This window comes from Hyperolius riggenbachi, chromosome 3 (assembly GCF_040937935.1).
Source record: "Hyperolius riggenbachi isolate aHypRig1 chromosome 3, aHypRig1.pri, whole genome shotgun sequence".
Taxonomy (NCBI): Eukaryota; Metazoa; Chordata; class Amphibia; order Anura; family Hyperoliidae; genus Hyperolius; species Hyperolius riggenbachi.
Window position 1 is genome coordinate 500,101,803 of NC_090648.1, and position 21,541 is coordinate 500,123,343.

The following is a 21,541-nucleotide window of genomic DNA, read 5'->3' on the forward strand; positions in this document are numbered from 1 at the left end:
ACAACCTCCCCAACTTATCTGGCTTGCAGTCATTGCTATGTATCCCCTTTTCTTATTTCTTTCTGCTTAATACACAATTAGGAATGACAGCTGAATGAATTGTGCGCCCCCTCCTACACTGCGCCCTGAGGCTGGAGCCTCTCCAGCCTATGCCTCGGCCCGGCCCTGCCTCAGGATATTATGAATTTTCAACAACATCTTGCCTCTGTGGGGCATGACACCAAGCAGCCCACTAATTCACTAATTAAATACACATCTGATACTGGGCCTTCTTTCCCCACTGTTTGCAATGCATGCTGGTCCTGTCAAGTAAGCACGGCGGCAGAGATTTTCCCTCTCAGCCCTTCTCATGTTTTTCTCTCTCTCTCTCTGCTTGTTACAGATGCCTCAGGAACAGTATGCTCAGAGGAGCACGCTCTCCAGCAGCGAGGGACCCCATGTGTACAAAGTGGGGATCTACGGCTGGAGGAAGAGATGCCTCTACTTCTTCGTCCTGCTTCTTATGATACTCATCCTGGTGAACCTCGCCATGACCATCTGGATACTCAAAGTCATGAACTTTACTATTGTGAGTAACTATGGCAACCAGACTGCCGAGCCAGATGTGGCAGTGAGTGTGTTAAGAGGGGGAACGGGAGGGGTGGTCGAAGCTCAGCCTTTTCAGCTTGGATATGTAACGAGCATAGATCGGTTTCTTGAGTGCTTCTGCATTTTGCTGAGGGACCTTGTTTTTGAAAAGTACCTGAGGCTTTTAGCAGTGTTTAACTCATAGTTACATAGTTATTTGGGTTGAAAAAAAGACATACGTCCATCGAGTTCAACCAGAAAACAAACTACAACACCAGCCTGTTCCCTCATATATCCCTGTTGATCCAGAGGAAGGCGAAAAACCCTTACAAGGCATGGTCCAATTAGCCCCAAAAGGGAATAAATTCCTTCCCGACTCCAATCAGATAACATCCCTGGATCAACACCACTGGGCATTACCTAGTAATTGTAGCCATGGATGTCTTTTATCGCAAGGAAAGCATCTAAGCCTCCTTTAAATGCAGATATAGAATTTGCCATAACGACTTCCTGTGGCAATGCATTCCACATCTTAATCACTCTTACTATAAAGAACCCTTTCCTAAATAAATGGCTAAAACATTTTTCCTCCATGCGCAGATCATGTCCTCTAGTCCTTTGAGAAGGCCTAGGGACAAAAAGCTCATCCGCCAAGCTATTATATTGCCCTCTGATGTATTTATACATGTTAATTAGTTCCCCTCTAAGGCATCTTTTCTCTAGACTAAATAAACCCAGTTTATCCAACCTTTCTTGGTAAGCAAATCCTTCCATCCCACGTATCAATTTTGTAGCTCGTCTCTGCACCTGCTCTAAAACTGCAATATCTTTCCTGTAATGTGGTGCCCAGAACTGAATTCCATATTCCAGATGTGGCCTTATTAGAGAGTTAAACAGGGGCAATATTATGCTAGCATCTCGAGTTTTTATTTCCCTTTTAATGCATCCCAAAATGTTATTAGCTATAGCTACAGCGGCTTGGCATTGAGTACGATTATTTAACTTGTGTCCTCAGAAACCGTGTGTGGCGGTGACAGAATCTGGTGAGGGTGATGTGTGGCATAATGTGCCCAGTCTTCGGTCTCCTCTGCAGGCTCCGTCTCTCCTCCCGGCAGTGTAGCCAACTGTCAGTAAATTTACTGACTGTCAGTAAAAAAGTAAACAAATCTGGGCTGCCAGTAAAGTCTGTGATAACTTTGTGGTGTCAGTAAAAAAAAACCTCTTTTCCTTAGTAGATTACAGCACTTATTACTTATCAGTTCATGTGTCACCCTGGAATGTACACTACTCTAGCTAAAGGTGGCCACACATCAGTAGATTTGGCGGCCGATGAACCATCAGATTCTATAATTATTATCAAATCTGAGGAAAATGTGTATCAGGTATATCGATTGGACGTGCTGGAAAATCTCGGGCCGACATGCTTAATAGAGTGCGCGGCGAAAATGATGTGCGATAATCGCGAGCGACAAGCGTGATGGAAACCCCTGGACACATCCTCCCAAATGTAGATGTAACCCCCCATCCCCCAGTTCCCGTGCGTGCTTTACCTGTCCAGTGTCCGCCCTTGTCTCTGCACTCTACTTTCTCATGCGCCACCAGTGCCAGATTCCTGGTAAGGCCACATAGGCCATGGCCTAGGGCACTAGAAACTTAGGGGTGGCTCAGTGAGGGGCAGTAAAGCTGTTCTATGCAGCCATCCCTATCTATAAGGACAGATTTTCCCTTTGAACTCTCTGTACTGTACTTGTTGTCCCTGCAAGACCTGTAAGCTCTATCCTGCAGGTACACATCAACCTACCTCTCATGGTGACACAATGGTTCCATCATTAATGAGATGGCAAACATAACATACAATTTCTTAAGGAAAACATAACATAATCTATACACGTATTACTAAAATAGTTATTGTCTGTGACATCCAATGATGGAGTAGAATTCTCATTGGGGCATACCGAGATAACAACCAAACAGACGGTATAGTTGGCCTCGGGCGGCAAAAAGTACAAATCCGGCCCTGTGCGCCACCCATGTGGTTTCCAGTGTATTGCACGTGAGGCAAGTATATGACGTCTCTTAAATTTAATCTCAGTAATATCAATATTAGACATCAGTACAGTAATGTTCTGTCAGTAAATTTTTGGAGCTTTGTCAGTAAAAAAAACTTTTTCCGAGGTTGGCATCACTGCCTCCCGGGGTAGCTGTAAAATACGCGATTTCCTGCGGCCTTTATGACACACGCAGCCTTCCTGAATACATGTGTGCAGATTGTTATAGGATCTCGGATAGGTTAAGGCACAAAAATACTTAGTAAAGAGTCAGGAAAATGCAAAATATATTTCATCTGTCTGTGATATTTTAAAAGACACCTGAAATGAGGGGAAATACTGTACGTAGGCTGCCATAGTTGTTTCCTTTTAAACAATACCATTTGCCTGGAAGTCCTTTTGATCTCTTTGGCTGCAGTAGCATCTGAATCACACACCTGAAACAAGCATGTGGCTAATGTATTGAGAACTTCAGTTAGAGATATCAGATCGTGTTCAGGGGCTATAGCTAAAACTACTAGAGGCAGAAAGCTCAGCAGGACAGCCAGGCAATGTGCATTTTTTTAAAGGGAAATGAATGGTGCACCCTCTTCAGGTGTGCTTTACGCCATTTTCTGTATAAGAATTGTGTCCTCTTGCCGCGTTTACAGCGGCAGTGAAGCATACTTTCTTTGTATTTTGCTTCACTGCATAGTAGCCCCACACATCTAATGCCCAGTGCGACTTTTTGGTGCTGGTTTGTTATGATAGTATTGTGATGGTGTTGCGCTGTATTGGTAGCTTCAGACTTCCCCTGAGCAGCACATAAGGATGTCCCCACTAGAGATGGCCAATGAATAAGTGTATATGTACCTTCAGACTTCCCCTGAGCAGCGCATGGTGATGTCACCACTAGAGATGGCCAATGAGAGTGTGTACATACCTTCAGACTTCCCTTGAGCAGCACATGAGGATGACCTCACTAGAAATGGCCAATTAGAGAGTGTATATGTACCTTCAGACTTCCCCTGAGCAGCACATGAGGATGTCGCTACTAGAGATGGCCAATGAGAGAGTGTGTATGTACCTTCAGACTTCCCCTGAGCAGTGCATGAGGATGTCGCTACTAGAGATGGCCAATGAGAGAGTGTGTATGTACCTTCAAACTTCCCCTGAGCAGTGCATGGTGATGTCACCACTAGAGATGGCCAATGAGAGTGTGTACATACCTTCAGACTTCCCCTGAGCAGCACATGAGGATGACCTCACTAGAGATGGCCAATTAGAGAGTGTGTATGTACCTTCAGACTTCCCCTGAGCAGCACATGAGGATGTCGCTACTAGAGATGGCCAATGAGAGAGTGTGTATGTACCTTCAGACTTCCCCTGAGCAGCACATGAGGATGTCGCTACTAGAGATGGCCAATGAGAGAGTGTGTACATACCTTCAGACTTCCCCTGAGCAGCACATGAGGATGACCTCACTAGAGATGGCCAATTAGAGAGTGTGTATGTACCTTCAGACTTCCCCTGAGCAGCACATGAGGATGTCGCTACTAGAGATGGCCAATGAGAGAGTGTGTATGTACCTTCAGACTTCCCCTGAGCAGCACATGAGGATGTCGCTACTAGAGATGGCCAATGAGAGAGTGTGTACATACCTTCAGACTTCCCCTGAGCAGCACATGAGGATGACCTCACTAGAGATGGCCAATTAGAGAGTGTATATGTACCTTCAGACTTCCCCTGAGCAGTGCATGAGGATGATGGGAGAGAGGGACATGTCTGCACAGTGTCCAATACAAAACTGCTGCACAAATCATTTTGGGTGACAAAAGTATGTACATGCTTTGTCATTGGCTAGTGGTGACATCCTCATGCGCTACTCGGGGGAAGTCTGAAGGTATGTGCACACTTTCTCATTGGCAATATCTAGTGGTGACATCATCATGCGGTTCTTAGGGGAAGTCTGAAGGTAAGTACTAAACTCTTGTCACCCATAATGATTTGTGCAGCAGTTTTGCAATGATCACTGTACAGACACACCCTTCTCTCTCGTCATCCTTTAGAGTCAGGGGTCTCCTTAAACTTTTAGTCACGTATCCAGAAAAGTTATTGATTTTTTTTCATATAGAGTTGCTGTTTGAGTTTCCCATCTCTTTACCGCGAGGAAAAGCAGCTGGAATTGTACGCTTGCAGTTACCGTAGGCCGCAGACAGCATGGAGCTCTGATAGAACTTTATTTTAGCACAGGAATCTCGCTCAGAGAGTAATTGTGAGGCAGACGCAGCGGGGGGCCCAGCTGGGAAGTCAGCGGGGGCTTCAGAAGACGTCGTTACAGAAGAGATATGCAGCAGGAGTCGGAGCGAGGTTACATTGAAGCGAGATGTTTTAGGATGTTACACGGAACGAGTTATATTGAGAAGGTGGGGAGCCATTTCACACCAGGAACTTCCATACACTGTGATTACCTATAACATGTGCGTCGGGTGTAGCTATGTGACGCCCACCTGCCCGAAACAGGTCGGGTTAGTCATTTCCGTATCTTATGCTTTCAGAACATGCCTGGCCATATAGGGGGTTGTTTCCGATAAAAAATTGCTTTGTAACAAACAAGAGATTCCCATGTTATTGCAAGTCATCTAGTGTGTGTAATGGGGAGGAACAGCACTCATAAAAATCTTCAACAGGTTGTGCGATCAGAGTCGATTCTAACTACAATGGTACACTCCTGACACCCACCACCCCTCCCCCCAGTATAATAGTCAGAGTTTAATAGTCAGATGTGCTCCCCCTCCTTCCCCCCCAGTATAATAGTCAGAGTTTAATAGTCAGATATGCTCCCCCCTCAGTATAGTAGTCAGATGTTCTCAGCGCTCCCCCGTATAGTAGTTAAGCTTCGTACTTCCCGTCTGACGGCTCCCGTGACGTCCTCTTGACGACTGTTATCAGCGACGCCTCTTCCTGTAAGCGGGTTAAAGTGTGAGGTCACGAGACACACACGACGGCGCAAGCGAGACTTCCGTGACCGTGGTACTTTGCGCGGTGTCGTCAGGGATCTCAAAGATCCGCCGTGTCGGTCCATTGTCATTGGTGTGACGTTCGCGATCGTGCGCCTGTACCAACCTTGCGACATCGTTTGAAAATCGCCTGTTGTCAGGAAAATCGATGAGTGGGTACGGAGCTTAAGATGTGTCCCCCTTCCTCCCCCAGTATAGATGCCTGATGTGCCCCCCTCCCACAGTAACGCTAGATATGCCCCACCCACAGTATGGGAGCCAGTTGTGTGCTCCCCCTCTAGTATACTGGCCAGATGTGTCCCCTAATAACCCCACTCCTCCCCCATTGTTATGTGAAGCAGAGGGGAGAAGCAGCACTTACTCACCTCCTCTGAGCGCCAGGTGTTGCAGCTCCATCTGTCTCCTCTGTAGTGTGGCTGCTCTGCATTTCCCGCTCCTCACATCGGGCACTGGAGCCCAAATGGAGAAGCAGGAAGAGCAGAGCAAAAACACTACAGGGGAGACAGACGGACCTGCAGCACGTGGAGCTTGGAGGAGGTGAGTATGTGTCTGCCTCCACTGCCTCCATAACGCTACAGGAGGGATCTGGCAGCCTGCCGAGCGGCGGACCTGATGGGAGACCTCTTCACAACATACATACAAGGCCACTCCCACAGAGCCACTCGCCCTATCTCAATGGCTACCTTCATTTTACATTTGCTATCCAAAATTAACGTAATATAAGGCCAATGTCCCCGGCAAGGGTGGACCTAATGGGAGACCTGGCTCTATACCCCAGGTATACTCCCACAGTCACGCCACCCCTCCCCCCAGAGGCAATTAGTCGTCGCCATACCGATATACATTGGATGCAATCTGTTGTAAAATCGAGCAAAGACTTTGAAAATAAGCTGTCCCTGTATAGGCCAGTGACCACTCACCGCACACAGCGAGCGCCACCCAGATCCTCTCACATAATCAGCCAGCACCATTCCCGCACCTTTTCTTGAACATTTGGGATATACCTTGAGTTCCCAACCTGCCCAAATGCCGACTTACACCCCTGCCTGTTCCCAGCCATAACCTCTCTACGTGTCTTCTGGTTACAGTCAAGTGAAAATTCAGGGATAGTGGGCTATATCCTATTATTTAAAGGGCAGCTGTTTTGAGAGGGATATGGAGGCTGCCATATTTAGTTCCTTTTAAACAATAACAGTTGCCTGGCAGCCCTGCTGATCCTCTGCCTCTAATACTTTTAGCCATAGCCCCTGAACAAGCATGCGGAAGGTCAGTTGGTTCTGACATTATTGTCAGATCTGACAAGATTAGCTGCATGCTTGTTTCTGGTGTTATTCAGACACTACTGGAACCAAATACAGTATATCAGCAGGACTGCCAAGCAACTAGAATTGTTTCAAAGGAAATATTTATGGTAGCCTCCACATTCTTCTCACTACAGTTGTCCTTTATAGCGTTGAGCTCTGGCAAGTCCAAAAATCAGGAGATGGTGACGTCCGCCTATACCTCTCCCCTTTCAACAACAGAAGGAAGGGAGCACCGATCCAACTAGTGAAAGTAGCGTACCAGGTATACCTCTCCCCTTAGCGCCCAGCAGGGTGTTAGGAAACTTACTTTGGTGATTTTATCCCCCGCTGAGTTCTTTACAATCTATCCTTTTCCCCGTTTCATTCTGCTAGGAAGCAGTGCAGAACCACAGGCTTTTACCCCCCCCCCCCCCCCACCCCTCTAGTGACCAGGTTATTTTTCACAAATTAGGGCTCTGCAGCTTTAAAGGGAGCCAGAGACGAAGCACCCTCATTTATTTTACCATATATATTAATGGGAACATTAGAGACAACACCTACCATGCTTTCTGTTTCATTCTGTACATCGCTGCCGTAGATCGCAGCTGTACAATGTAAATAGATGGCGTTTTGCCATCTAACAGTCTCCTAGCGGCGATCCGCGCTGGGAGACCGTCATTCAAGCGGAGATGCGAACACGCATCGGCATGTGCGATTTCCTGCAAAACCCCGCCCCAGGACGTGACTTGAATTGGTGTTACGCGGTTGTGGGGGCTGCCACCCTCCTGATGCCAATCGGCGTTAGGCGGTCAGGAGGGTGTTAAACCAGATGAGGAGCAGGTCTACTGTCCCTAACGCATGTGTTCTACCGCAGCATCTGGGAGTCTCCTTTACTAAGCGGACGAACGCGGACTCTACTACGGCCGCTACTAGTGGAGTACCGCGGTCACGCTGTGCGCCGGGTGCTAGTAACCCAGGCTGTGTGTCCCTGGTAAACAGGGCCGGCGCTACCATAGAGGCAAAGGAGGCAATTTCCCAAGAGTCTGTAGGGTCCCCCAGTGGCTACAAGAGGAGAAAAAACTTTTTTTCAAAAAGACCTTATAGTTTTTGAGAAAATCGATTTTAAAGTTTCAAAGGAAAAAAAATACATATCTAAAAACCTGCGGACTTTAACGGTTAATAGCAAATCCACCTTAAATGCTAGAAACTAGTGTTGGGCGAACAGTGTTCGCCACTGTTCGGGTTCTGCAGAACATCACCCTGTTCGGGTGATGTTCGAGTTCGGCCGAACACCTGGTGGTGTTCGGCCAAACTGTTCGGGTTCGCCCGAACTGCTGAATGCCCGGCCGAACAGGGCCCCTGTTCGGCCGAATACGGCCCCCCTATGGGGTCGCAGGCATAAGGGGGGAGCATGCCCCGATCGCGAGGGGGGTCGGAAATTCCCCCCACCCCCTCCGCTAGCGCTCCCCCCTCTGCCCGCTTCCCCATACAAAAGTTTGACGAAAGTAAAATAGTACCGGTGGTGGTGGCTGGCTGCTGCAGTGGCTGGCTGGCACTATGAAGTGACTGAGGAGGAGGAGTCGGAGTAGGACACGTTGAGGGAGGCCGGGCAGCGGGCGGTTCAGCGGTAGTACCCTTGTGGTACTTCCGCCCTTTCTCTGACCTCACGTCCTCTGCGTGATGACGCATACGAGGGTACGCGTGACGCGTACCCTCGTATGCAGAGGACGTGAGGTCAGAGAAAGGGGAGAAGTACCACAAGGGTACTACCGCTGAACCGCCCGCTGCCCGGCCTCCCTCAACGCGTCCTACTCCTCCTCCTCCTCCTCAGTCACTTCACAGTGCCAGCCAGCCACTGCAGCAGCCAGCCACCACCACCGGTACTATTTTACTTTCGTCAAACTTTTGTATGGGGAAGCGGGCAGAGGGGGGAGCGCCAGCGGAGGGGGAATTTGCAATCCCCCCCCCCCCCCCGCGATCGGGGCATGCTCCCCCCTTATGCCTGCGACCCCATAGGGCCCCCAAAAGCGGGATGTTCGGGGAGTTCGGGGTTCGGCCCGAACACGCCAAACATCGCGGCCATGTTCGGCGAACGTTCCCGAACCCGAACATCCAGGTGTTCGCCCAACACTACTAGAAACCCTAAATTTACTGGGTATGTTAAGGAGATCATTGGGAATAAGAGGAAAAACAATTTTTCAAATAAACATTATAGTTTTTGAGAAAATAGATTTTAAAGTTTCGAAGGAAAAAAAGTATACTTTTAAATGCGGTAAATGTCACTTTTAGTAGCAAGCCTAACGGTAGTGTAATTTTACATGTATCAAAAGAAAAAGCAATACATTTCCTGACAGGGTTTCCAGGGGGTCCATACGCAGCTGCAGCGCTTTGGCCAGGGATCGCTATACAGCTGCAATATGGCTATATGAAGATTCCTGGCATTTTTTCTTATTTTCCCAATTTTTTTTTTTATGTTTATAGTGTGGGATTTTTTTTTTTAATTATGTGGGGTCCCCCCTCCTGAAACGTTTTAACCCCTTGTCCCCCATGCAGGCTGGGATAGCCAGAATGTGGAGCTCCGACCGATTGGGGCTTCACACCCTGACTATACCAGCTGCAAAAAAGGTAGATTTTTGCCGATTTTTGTTCCGGGGTATCTGTTGGGGGGCCCCCAGGTTCATTTTGCCCTGGGGCCCCATTGTTGCTTAAACTGGCCCTGCTGGTAGATTTACCACTGTTTCCTGTATCAGGGCGATGGGGTGCAGAAAATGCATGCAGAAAAAGTGGGCAGAAAACTGGAAGACAAGTGTGTCCCCTGCCTAAGAGAATCTGTATGTCTCCGGTAATAAATGTTCCTGCCGTGGAGAAGAATTAAATAAAAGGGGCATTTTGACATTTCTTGCCCGCAGATATGGGAAAAGCACATTCGGTAATGATTTCTGTGCAAATATAATCGTTTTCCTCATAATCCCGGGGCCTCTGTGGGAGCATGCCTTGCGTTATAGCTAAATGCTTTGTGTGCCCAGGTACTGAACGTTAATCTGGAGCGGGCGCTTGTGACGCTGGCATGAGTGGGCTCGCGTGTCTGTGATGCTGCCGTAGAAAGCACTTTGCTCCCTGCTGAGATAATGCTGGCCGCAGGTAGCACGCTGTCTTAGTCCCGCACCATTACTTTATACAGCCACCTTCATTAGCATGGCATGGAAATCTACTGAGTGGATGATAGTTGTGACAATCTGGCCAGCACAGAAATTTAGGGTGCGCTAAACTATTAACCAAAAAAAAAAAAGAAACAAATAGATTTAACTTAATTGAATTTAAAGTGGATCTGAAGCCTAATTAAAATAAAAAAAAACAAAAACAGATACCTAAAGAGGGGGAGACTCAGAGTCCTCTAGAACCTTCCCATTCCTCCTACGCCCCCCCCCCCCCGCGCGTTCTAGCACTGTCGGATGGTTCGGAAACTGCTCACTTCTGCCGAGGGAGTCTTTGGCAGGGCAAAACTTGGGGCTCCTTCCGGGTAGAGGCAGAGCTTTGTGCAGTAGCTCTGCCTCTGCTTGCGTCAATCTCCGCCTCTCCCCGTCTTCTTTCACTGAGAGGGGCGGGGAGAGGCGGAGATTGACTGGACTAGAGACAGAGCTACAGCGCACAGCTCTGCTTCCCCCAGGCAGCAAAATTTTGCCCTGGGGATTTCATGTGGATAAAGGCCTCGTTCTGCCGCGTCCCTGCGGCAAATCAGTTTGTATTGTAATGGTGACGCGCAATGCTGGATAAAAATGGGTATTTTGAATGGTTTCAGACTCTCTTTAAAGGACTCCTGAGGCAAACTCTTATGATCTATTTTTACTCACCTGGAGCTTCTTCCAGTCTCAGTCCCGAGCCGCAGCCCCGGTTCTCTGCGTTGTCTCGATGGCCACCCATAATAATTGCAACCTGCTGGCGGGGTTGACACTTGGGCCCACGCGTCCACGTTTCTGACGCTTACTGCGCCTGTGGAGTAGTTGCCGACCCCAGGAGTGACTTGCGATCATTGCGGTCAGCCAACAACACGGAGGAACGGGGCTGCGGCAAGGGACTGAGACTGCTACTCAGGGCTGGAAGAAGCCCCAGGTGAGTAAAGAATAGATTATAAGAGTTTGCCTCGGGAGTCCTTTAAATGTCCCCTGCCACTCGTCTCACATGGTGTGCTGAAGTCTGTTTTACTATTTAGGAGAGTTTAAATTAGCAGCTGCATTTGCTGAATGCAACATTCTTGAAAATTAAGGACGCATTCACTGTTGATAAAAATAGTGCCCTGGAATTTTACCGGTGCTACAGGTAGTGTAGGTGGCCCAATGACTGCAGAAGGTACCCAGTTACCCACACTCGCCCTCCCGACCTCTGATACATCCGCCTCCTCCAGAGGAAGTGTTACAGCCACACTTGTTATGGGGGGGCAAGTCATGGTAGCTGTACTGTTATGAATTTAGTTCTATCACTCCAGTATTATGCACACATCCACAGTAAGATTGATTTCAAATACATCCAAGATTTTGAGTGCTTTACTTATGTGTTTTATGCAACATGTGCCCTTCCACTTAATATTAAAGGAGAACCCCACCCATTGGCAGATGATGGCATGGGTCAAGCATGTACTGATATGAGGCTGAAGCATTCTCAGTATCTCTTTGACGTTGCATCACTCAGCCCCACACTTCCGGCCGGTGAATCTCCTCTTGAGGACTTCAAGGTGCTTACACACATCCAATTTCGATTGGCCAATCATTGATCAACTTTACCACTTCCACATAGTATGAAGGCCAACAGGCTATGATCAGATTGTGTAGGTAAGCTGTCACATTACATGGAAGTGCCATAATTGGCCAGTTATTGGCCAATCGAATTGGGATGTGTGTACCAGGCTCTAGATGTCCCATGGATCTGTTTGATGTCTTGAAGAGGAAGTGCAGCAGCCAGAAGAGTGGTAGAGGGGCCCTCACATGCTTTACATCCTATGCTATGGTGAGTATCACCTGCACATATCTCCGCTCACGCCACCCTTCAGCCATGGGCAGATTTCCCCTTTTAATAGGCATAATGACTGGCGTTCTGTGAGCTCGTTTTAAATCAGCCTCAGGAAGGTTTAATTTAAACGGCTATAATGGAGCGGGTTGTTGGCCTTGAATAATAACACAATAAATTGCGCCTGAGCGTTTCCTGTTTCGATCTTGGCTCTGCTTTGAAGCAATGAAAGAAAAACCCTTACCGCCGATGCCAGCTTTCACCGCCGCGCTGATTAATATGAAAGGGTCTTCTCGCAAATAGAAACCGGCAAGGTGATTTGCAACGGCGCTAGAATGACGATTAGTCTGGCCTGCGAGGGATTTTAGGATTTCCGTTTCATAAATTGCCTCTGAGGATGTTTGTCATTGAGCCCCTCATATGCAGGGGGTCCCCAATCCTTGGGAAATATGATTGGAAATGGAAGACATTAAGGTGCGTACACATGTTCCACTTTATGCCTGATTGTCGTTTAAACTGGTCGTTTGAGCGACTTGAAGTGCAAACAACACGTCGTTCAGGCGTCATGTACACACTGACCATCAAAGCGGCTGATATGCTAATTTACCTAATTTACATGTCGTTTAACCAACTTGATAATGGACGATGGACTGGATAGAACAATGTCTGATCTAACGACTGTATGTTTGAATGTCTACATTTAGAAGTAATATAATGAAGTTGGTATTTGCTAAAGACAGTAACCTATTGTATGCGCAGAAATCAAATTCTGCAACCAATCAGAATTCATATTTTACTGATCTGACTCTAGTAATTTTAACCAAAGGCCACATGTACTATGGACTAAGGGAAAGGTTTGCACAATGTGGGCTGCACATAGAATAGGAAGGTTGCACATGGAATGGGGGAGCAGTACAGTGGCGTATCTAAAGGGGTGCAGGCATGGCTTTGGCTATGGGCGCCACAGAGGTATATAGGCACCATTCCTGCCCTTGCGCTGCGCCACCACAGTTGCCCCTGTGCTGCGCAACCATGGCTACCCTAGTGACTCCCTGTCACTCAGACCTCAGATCAGCAGTGACCGAAGAGAGTGAGAGCGCACAGTGACATGGACGGACACGGAGCACTTCATATGTGGAAGTGACATCATTGGTCACTTCCTGCATGTGAAGAGTGTTACGCGGGTACTGTGCGCACTGCACTCTCTCTCTCTCTTTGGTTGTCTGTGAGTAATGGAGAGCCCACTGACACCAATCCAATGCCCTAATGGGGGGAGGGAGGGGAGCTACCTATACTATGAGGAGCTTAGGGGGGAAGGCTAATGACACCTCACTACCTACAATGGGAAGGGGGGCTACTTATTCTGTGCACCTCTATACTGGACAGACACCTCTGTCCAAATATTGGGGGCACCTCTGGCTACATAATACTGGGGGGCACAATTTCAGTGTTTGCCATGGGCGCTATATTGCCCAGATATACCCCTGGCGCAGTATATGTAGTGGATTTGTTCCCAGCCTATCCGTGACATGAAATCTCCACCTTAAAGGGACACTTAAGTCAAACAAAAAAAAAGAGTTTTACTCACCTAGGGCTTCCAATAGCCCCCTGCAGCTGTCCGGTGCCCTCGCCGTCTCCCTCCGATCCTCCTGGCCCCACCGACAGCCACTTCCTGTTTCGGTGACAGGAGCTGACAGGCTGGGGACGCGAGTGATTCTTCGCATTCCCAGACACATTAGCACCCTCTATGCTGCTATATGGTATATGATATATGCTATAGCAGCATAGATTGCGCTATTGTAGCCAGGAACGAGAAGAATCACTCGCGTCCCCAGCCTGTCAGCTCCTGTCACCGAAACAGGAAGTGGCTGCCGGCGGGGCCAGGAGGATCGGAGGGAGACGGCGAGGGCACCGGACAGCTGCAGGGGGCTATTGGAAGCCCCAGGTGAGTAAAACTCATTTTTTTTTCTGACTTAAGTGTCCCTTTAATACTAACCCTAAAGCAAACCTAGATGGGAAAATACATGTATGAGATAACTGTGTCTGTGCGGTACTAATGGTCAATAGAACATTAGTAACATAGTACAGAGTCTCATATGTTTATTTTCAGTTTAACCCTTTCCGATCCACTGTCAGACCAACCACGCTCCGCAGATCCTGATGTTGGAATATGTATGACAAGGAGCAATATGGCTGCCGCTGCTAGTGCGTCTACTCCTGCACGGCGTCAAGACCTTCTTATCAATGTGTAGCGATTAGTGATGGGCTCACGAGTAGTTACCTACTCGAATTTGTGATTGAAAGGAGGCTTAATTGCCTCAGCTGTGCGGCTGGGAGATGGGGGGTTAATTACCCAGAATTCCGTCGTCTTCTTTGCATCCCAAACATCTTGCACGCAGCCTATGGGACGCATTGCAAGACTCAGTACTACACTTCCTCCTTCCGGCTTGAAGGAGGAAGTGCGTGGTATTGAGTCTTGCAACGCATCCCATAGGCTGCGTGCAAGATGTTTGGGAGACAAAGAAGACGACGGAATTCTGGGTAATTAACCCTCCGTCTCCCATGCACACAGCTGAGGCAATTAATCCTCATTTCAATCACAAATTTGATTAGGTAACTACTCGTGAGCCCATCACTAGTAGCAATAGGGGATGCAGAGGTTGACACCGCACCAGGGCCCTCCCTCAACCACAGTATTAGCTCTCTATTGGTCCTGTGCTGGTAATAATCACTTCTATACACTTGTATAGATGTTTTGAACAGTATCAATCATTAACTCACTGCTCCCCACCCCCTTCTTGCACCTCTGACACTGTGGATGCCCTTGGCAGGTTTTGGTGTGCCGTATCAATTGTTATGCATGGAGTGCTTTGGGGGGGGGGGGGGGGGATGTAAAACTTGCCCTGGGGCCCACAGCGCCTTAGCTATGCCACTGGTGCTCTGGAACCATTCTGCACCACTGGGCCACATAATATTATATGACTCCCCCGCTGCCTGCGCTGTCATCAGAACTATTCCGATATGACGCCAGGACCCTCAGATTAAAGTTTTGAATATAATGCAACCTTACGCCAGTGCCTGTGCATTGTGGGCTAGGACGCTGGCCCCTCCCCCACCATCGCTAATGGACAGGACACCTCCTCGCACTAGTGCAAAAAGATAAAGATTCAACCCGCTACCCCAGACACTGCATGGCAAGATCACCCCAAGCCCCACCCCCTCACCGCCGCCATCGCCTTCTGACTGAGCCTTCCCAGTCCTCTCCAGCCAGGGCTGTGGAGTTGGTACAAAAATCATCCGACGTTGACTCCTCAGTTTATTATACCTCTGACTCCAGGTACCCCAAAATTGCTCCCGACTCCTCAGCCCTGGTTGCTGGTTCCAAAAGTGTTCACACCCCTTCCCTTGCCTTTCCTTGGTGCCTTTCACAGTCATCTCACAAGGGTCATAAAACAACTGTAGCCATCATGATCTTCTCACCCATAACAAGTGTAGCCACAAAACAGCTGATCTGAAGTATAGCCCCCTGGATAATAGGAAGGGAAGGTTAGTAGTTGGGGACCCCCCACAGTTCTGGGCCCTGCTGTGATCGCAGGGGCTGCTCTCCACTAGTTACGCCCCCGACAATGGCCTCGATTCATAAACAGCAGTGCGATAAAAAAATCTTGTCAGGAAAATACCGCACTCAGTATTCTCCCGGTCTGTGTGCTAATTCATAAAGGTTTCCCCAGCTGCACATGGAGGTCGGAAAATTACCGCAGCCCATTAAGCAGTAGAGTAGAGCAGAGCAGTGTCTCGATTCTCTCTTTGCCCTACAGAAATGACTCACACAGACGGCTCTCTCTGGCTCTCTCCACTGATGACTCAGACAGATGAGTCACACAGTCTTTCCCTGCATGCTAAATGACTCACACAGCCGGCTCTCTCCACTGATGACTCAGACACATGAGTCACACAGTCTTTCCCTGCCTGCTAAATGATTCACACAGAGGGCTCTCTTTACTGATGACTCAGACAAATGAGTCACACAGTCTTTCCCTGCCTGCTGAAATGACTCACACAGACGGCTCTCTGGCTCTCTCCACTGATGACTCAAACAGACTTCGGCTCTCTGCACTTTTGCATTCATCAGAGCTGTCGGTAACTTGTTAACGCCTCACCAGAGGTGTCGGTAACTACCGCCAGGCTTACCGCTTGTTGCAGGCTTTATGAATTGACATTTACTGACAATTTACTGACATGTGTTGACGGTAACTACAGCCAAGTCGGTAATTTATCTCCCTGGTCGGTATTGTCAGCTTTTCATGCGGTAACAGCCTTTATCAATTGACACTTTGCTAAGTGGTCGGGAAAGTCTGCTGTTTTCAGCATTACCGCATGAGGTAATGCTTTATGAATCGAGGCCATTGAGTAAGAACCCCACCATGAAGGCGGCCATAGATGCTCATTGTAGGCAATTTCCCAGAGATTTCCTAGAGATATGAGCGATGGGAAAACGCTAGCATTGAACACTCGTGTGAATCCGGCCCAATGTCTCGGCTGGCGATTCCACCCTCTGTAGCAGCGTACAGTGATATCCGGGCTTCTCTCCGCTTCCAATCAGCAGAGGACATGCGCTAGTCATTTCCACCCATAAAGCAGCGTGAAATGGAACCCTTTGCACTATATTTTGCAGTAATTACTGCTGTGCAGTCTGGAGATTCCAAGGTCCGCCCGGTGAGCCGCTATTAAACATATTCTAAATTATTGAGCAAGTGATAAAAATGGCATGGTGCATTATGTGACTACATTCCCATAGTTTATTTAAATGTCTGTGTGGGGAATGGGGAATGTCATGACAGTTTATCTAATCTTACCTTAATATATACCGCACGCTTTGCAGATTCTTTCCACAAGTTTACATCAGGACCGAATGCAAGATCTGCCGGATGCTTCAAGAATTAGGAGGCTGTGTCCCCTCCGCAGTGCTGCGTTAAAGTGGGATTGTCAGCCACGAAATTAAATTCCATGTACCCACTGCTCTGTGTTTATAATGCAGCCTGCGACCTTACCCTGAATTGCAAGCACTCCAGTACAATAATAAATGTTTCACTCGTGATAAATCTTATCTCAGTCAGCCTGGGTCTATTTTTGCCATTGCCAACGAGAAGGAAGCTTGTCAACACCCCTCCCACATTCCTGCTCCTCACTGATTGGCTGAGGGCAGTTCGCTGAGCTGCTGAAATATGACCTGTGCTGGGCCCACATGTGTTTACAAAGCAAGCTAGTTATAACAGTGCAGTTTCTAAGAGGGAAAAAAAAGTAAGGGAGGAAATTACATCAGGATTGGCTTCATTCAGACGGAAGCAAGATGGAAAATGCTAGGAATAGAATTCTCTTTATTTACTATATAAAATTAACTGAAATCAAAACATAGACAGTACAATACATCTAGAACAAGTAGTTATGTCCCTGTTGCTTTAAAACCCAACTCTGTATACGGTTCTAAATACACTGTCAGACAGTCCATTTGGACACCCTTACAAATTTTTCAGTTGCTAAAGTCGAAGATTTCGTATTTGGGCTCATTGGTGCAGAGTGCCTGCTGCCATATTTTCTGCTCACCCCATGTTTTTGTGCATAGGCGAGTCACTTGGACATTCCTCCATGTCAGAGCTGTGAACTTTTAGCCGCCAGGCTTGCATAAAGACCATGGGCGTAACTAGAGGGGGGCAAATGCAAGTACGGGCCAAGGCTGGTCAAGGCTAGAACAGGATGGGAGAACTGGGGAGAGGAGATTTAGGTGTCTGAATGGTTAGATTTTGAGGAGATCTACATGAAGACCATGATCATAAACTAATACAATTACGCTGGTTTCATCAGATCTACTACACACCCCCAAAAAATCTCTGCATTTTCCAAGGGTGTCAGTGACGAGCGCTGTTAAAACAGCGCAGGAGATTTGAACACAGCTGGCGCCACCATAGGCCGTAATAGGAATTAAGGCTATAGCAGTGCACATTGAGTAACTTCGGCGCCGTCAGAAGACAGAGCTTAAAGAGAAACCGTAACCAGGAATTGAACTTTATCCCAATCCGTAGCTGATACCCCCTTTTACATGAGAAAACGTTTCCTTTTCCCAAACCGATCATCAGGGGGCTCTGTATGGCTGATATTGTGGTGAAACCACTCCCACATATGATGTCAGCGCCTCACAGCTCTGAGGTGCTGACATCACACTGTGGGAGCCTTGTTGCATTGTGGGAAATAACAGCTGTTTACAACTGCCAAAAAAGCAAGTAGCATTTCCTTCCAGTGACATCACCCGCCAGCAGTAAAAATGTCACCAAGTGATAAATGTCAGCATGTAAATCAGGGAGAGGAAAGATTTTACAACGAGCCAACACTGACTAAATCATTTATACATACTTATTGTAAAAGACAAAGACAAGACAAATAACATTTATATCGTGCTTTTCTCCGGGCGGACTCAAAGCGCCACAGCTGCAGCCACTAGGGCGCGCTCTATAGGCAGTAGCAGTGTTAGGGAGACTTGCCTAAGGTCTTCTACTGAAAAGGTGCTGGCTTACTGAACAGGCAGAGCCGAGATTCGAACCCTGGTCTCCTGTGTCAGAGACAGAGCCCTTAACCATTACACCATCCAGCCACAGTAAAAATGAAGCACTTTTTTAATACATTATTTTCACTGCAGTTCCTCTTTAAGTTACTTAAAAAAAAACTATAATTTGGCCGCCAGCGATATCTGGAATATGAATTACACCATTCCCCACCATCCACGTGGACCTGGAGGGGGAATAGTAATTAACACCGCCGGGACTTGTGCAGGAGCAGGATAAGCTGTATATTGGCTTTACCCTGCGCCCCAAGTCTCCCGGCAGCCGATTTATAGGTACGTGTCAATGATGCTTGTTGGACGTGTGGACATAGACCAGGTACATATGGCTTAGGATTGTCCACTTATACAGTCTTTTTGGAATAAAATTGTACAATTTATGGATAATGCGCTACAACTACTAACCTTCCCTTCCTCGGGTACAGGGGACTATACTTCAGATCAGGTGTTTTGTGGCTACACGTATGGGTGTGAAGATCATGATCTTTTATGACCCTTGTGAGATGGGCCTCCAGGCTGTAAGGGGCCCCAAGGGGAGGCACTGGAACATTGGGGGGCCTCAGCAAAGTTTTGCTGGGGGGCCCCGTGCATTGTAGTTAGGCCACTGCTTCTGACCGAGCTTCTCTGGGCAAACATGTAAAATGGGCACTGCAGAAATGTGGGTGCCAAACATAGCCGCTAGTAGAATATCGGTACCAAAATGCTACTATTGGGCAGTGCTAATTCCGATAGCTGTAAATTTTTATTCTCACAAAGAGCCCTCCCTCTACCTATGTCCAATCCTGTGGTTCACACGAGCTTGCCGGGTAATCTGTAACTTAAGGTTTGCTTTAAAGGATACCCGAGGTGACATGTGACATGATGATAGACATGTGTATGTGCAGTGCCTAGCACACAAATAACCATGCTGTGTTCCTTTTTTTCTTTCTCTGCCTGAAAGAGTTAAATATCAGGTATGTAAGTGACTGACTCCGTCCTGACTCAGACAGGAAGTGACTACAGTGTGACCCTCACTGATAAGAAATTACAACTATAATACACTTTCCTAGCAGAAAATGGCTTCTGAGAGCAGGAAAGAGATAAAAAAAGGGTCAATGGTTCATAAATTTTAGCTCTGGCATACTTCAATGAATGTGTCATTGAGCAAAAACAATAAAACAGTTAAGTTAAAAAGTAGATTTAAACATAAAATAAAACTGTAGCATATCTTAAAAAGTCATTTTCAGGATAAGGAAGATGGATACAATCGTTTATTTCATAGTTTATTTTCGCCTCTGGTGTCCTTTAAGCATTACTGCCGCTAGGACGTGAGCCTCACATCTGCAGCGGTAGCTGCTACAGCCACAGTCCAGCGCTAGTCACCTCCCTGCAGTTTGGGGTGCTGTGCGGGCAAATGCCTGCAATCGTGATGTTACCGGCAACATGGGGGATTGGCTGCAGGGCCCCTGTGCCAATCTGAACATATCCGCAAAGAATGAACACTGTTTTCGCTCAAAAATAGTGTTCATTCTGAAATATAGCCGCCGTGCTTCCTCCCGCTGCCGCTTACTTCCACCGATCGTTAGATTTATGAATGGGAACAAAGATCCGGTTCATTAATCTCCACGCAGGCCACCGTGATCGCAGGCATCCATTGATACCTGCGTCACTTCCTTAATTAGAATGTAGCAACACATTGCTTCCTATAGCGTACATATTGTACTCGAATAGGAAGCGCTCAATTGGGACATTTTGTGGCCAAATAGTAAAATTACACCTACTGACTTTAGGGAATAAAAATTGTTTAATATGTATGTCAAGAGGGCATATTATTATTAAATTATGGGCTAAAATTAGTAATAGATGTAAAACTGAAAAAATGCACCTTTATTTCCAAATAGAATATTGTCACCATACATTATACTAGGGATATAATTTTTACGTTGCAATAACCGAGACAAATGGCCAAATAAAATGTGTGGATTTTAATTACGGCAGCATGCATTAATTTAAAACTATAATGGCTGAAAACTGAGAAATAATGCATTTTCTTATTATTCCCATTATAATGCATTTAGAATAAAATAATTCTTAGCATAATGTACCGCCCAAAGAAAGCCTAATTGGTGTCGGAAAAAAACAAGGTTTAGATCATTTCGCTGTGATAAGTAGTGATAAAGTTATTGGGGAATGAAAGGGAGGCACGCTGAAATGTGAAAATTCCATTGGTCCATAAGATGCAAAATACCCGCGGGCTGAAATGGTTACTTATAAAAATTGCTTACATTTATAAACTATAACAGGTGGCGACCTCTTTACTGCAGGCAAGGGTTATCACTGTTAAAGAGACTCTGAAGCGAGAATAAATCTCGCTTCAGAGCTCATAAATAGCAGGGGCACGTGTGCCCCTGCTAAAACGCCGCTATCCCGCGGCTAAACGGGGGTCCCTTCACCCCCAACCCACCCCCCGCAAAAGAGTGTCGTAGAAAGGTCGCAGATTTATTGCTTCCTGGAGGCAGGGCTAACGGCTGCAGCCCTGCCTCCAGTCGCGTCTGTCAGCGGCGCATCGCCGCCTCTCCCCCGCCCCTCTCAGTGAAGGAAGACTGAGAGGGGCGGGGGAGAGGCGGAGATACGCGCTGACAGACGCGCGTGGGGCAGGGCTGCGGCGGTTAGCCCTGCCCCAACCAGGAAGCGCTCCCCCGCTGCACCGAGGGGGATTTAGGGGTGAAGGGACCCCCGTTAAGCCGCGCTATAGCGGCGTTTTAGCAGGGGCACACGTGCCCCTGCTATTTATGAGGTCTGAAGCGAGATTTATTCTCGCTTCAGACTCTCTTTAAATGTTTTTGTTCCAAAGTGAGCAGAAACTACATCGGGTCTCCCAGAGAGCTCTGGAACATAGGGCTGCGTAACTTACCCGTTTCTAGGCTAAACATCACTATGAAGGTGGTGCTACAAGCTGTTGATTTGAGTATTGTTTTCTTTAGTTTATGCACTTTTGATTTATGAATATTATCTTTTACAATTGCCCGCCTAAAGCTTTAGCACAATAGC

The 21,541-nt window shown here is 47.4% G+C and overlaps 1 protein-coding gene across 7 annotated transcripts in view; it reads left to right on the top strand.

The window, feature by feature from the left end:
- Positions 1-21,541, top strand: part of SGCD (sarcoglycan delta) — a 1,036,820-nt gene that overhangs the window by 721,427 nt on the left and 293,852 nt on the right. For 6 of the 7 annotated variants that reach the window (XM_068278312.1, XM_068278310.1, XM_068278311.1 and 3 more), the window contains one exon: positions 383-568. In XM_068278312.1, coding sequence (XP_068134413.1) covers positions 383-568 — 186 coding nt within the window. Of the gene's footprint in view, positions 1-349; positions 569-21,541 lie in introns of those variants that run through there. The other variant, XM_068278308.1, reaches the window with a different exon arrangement.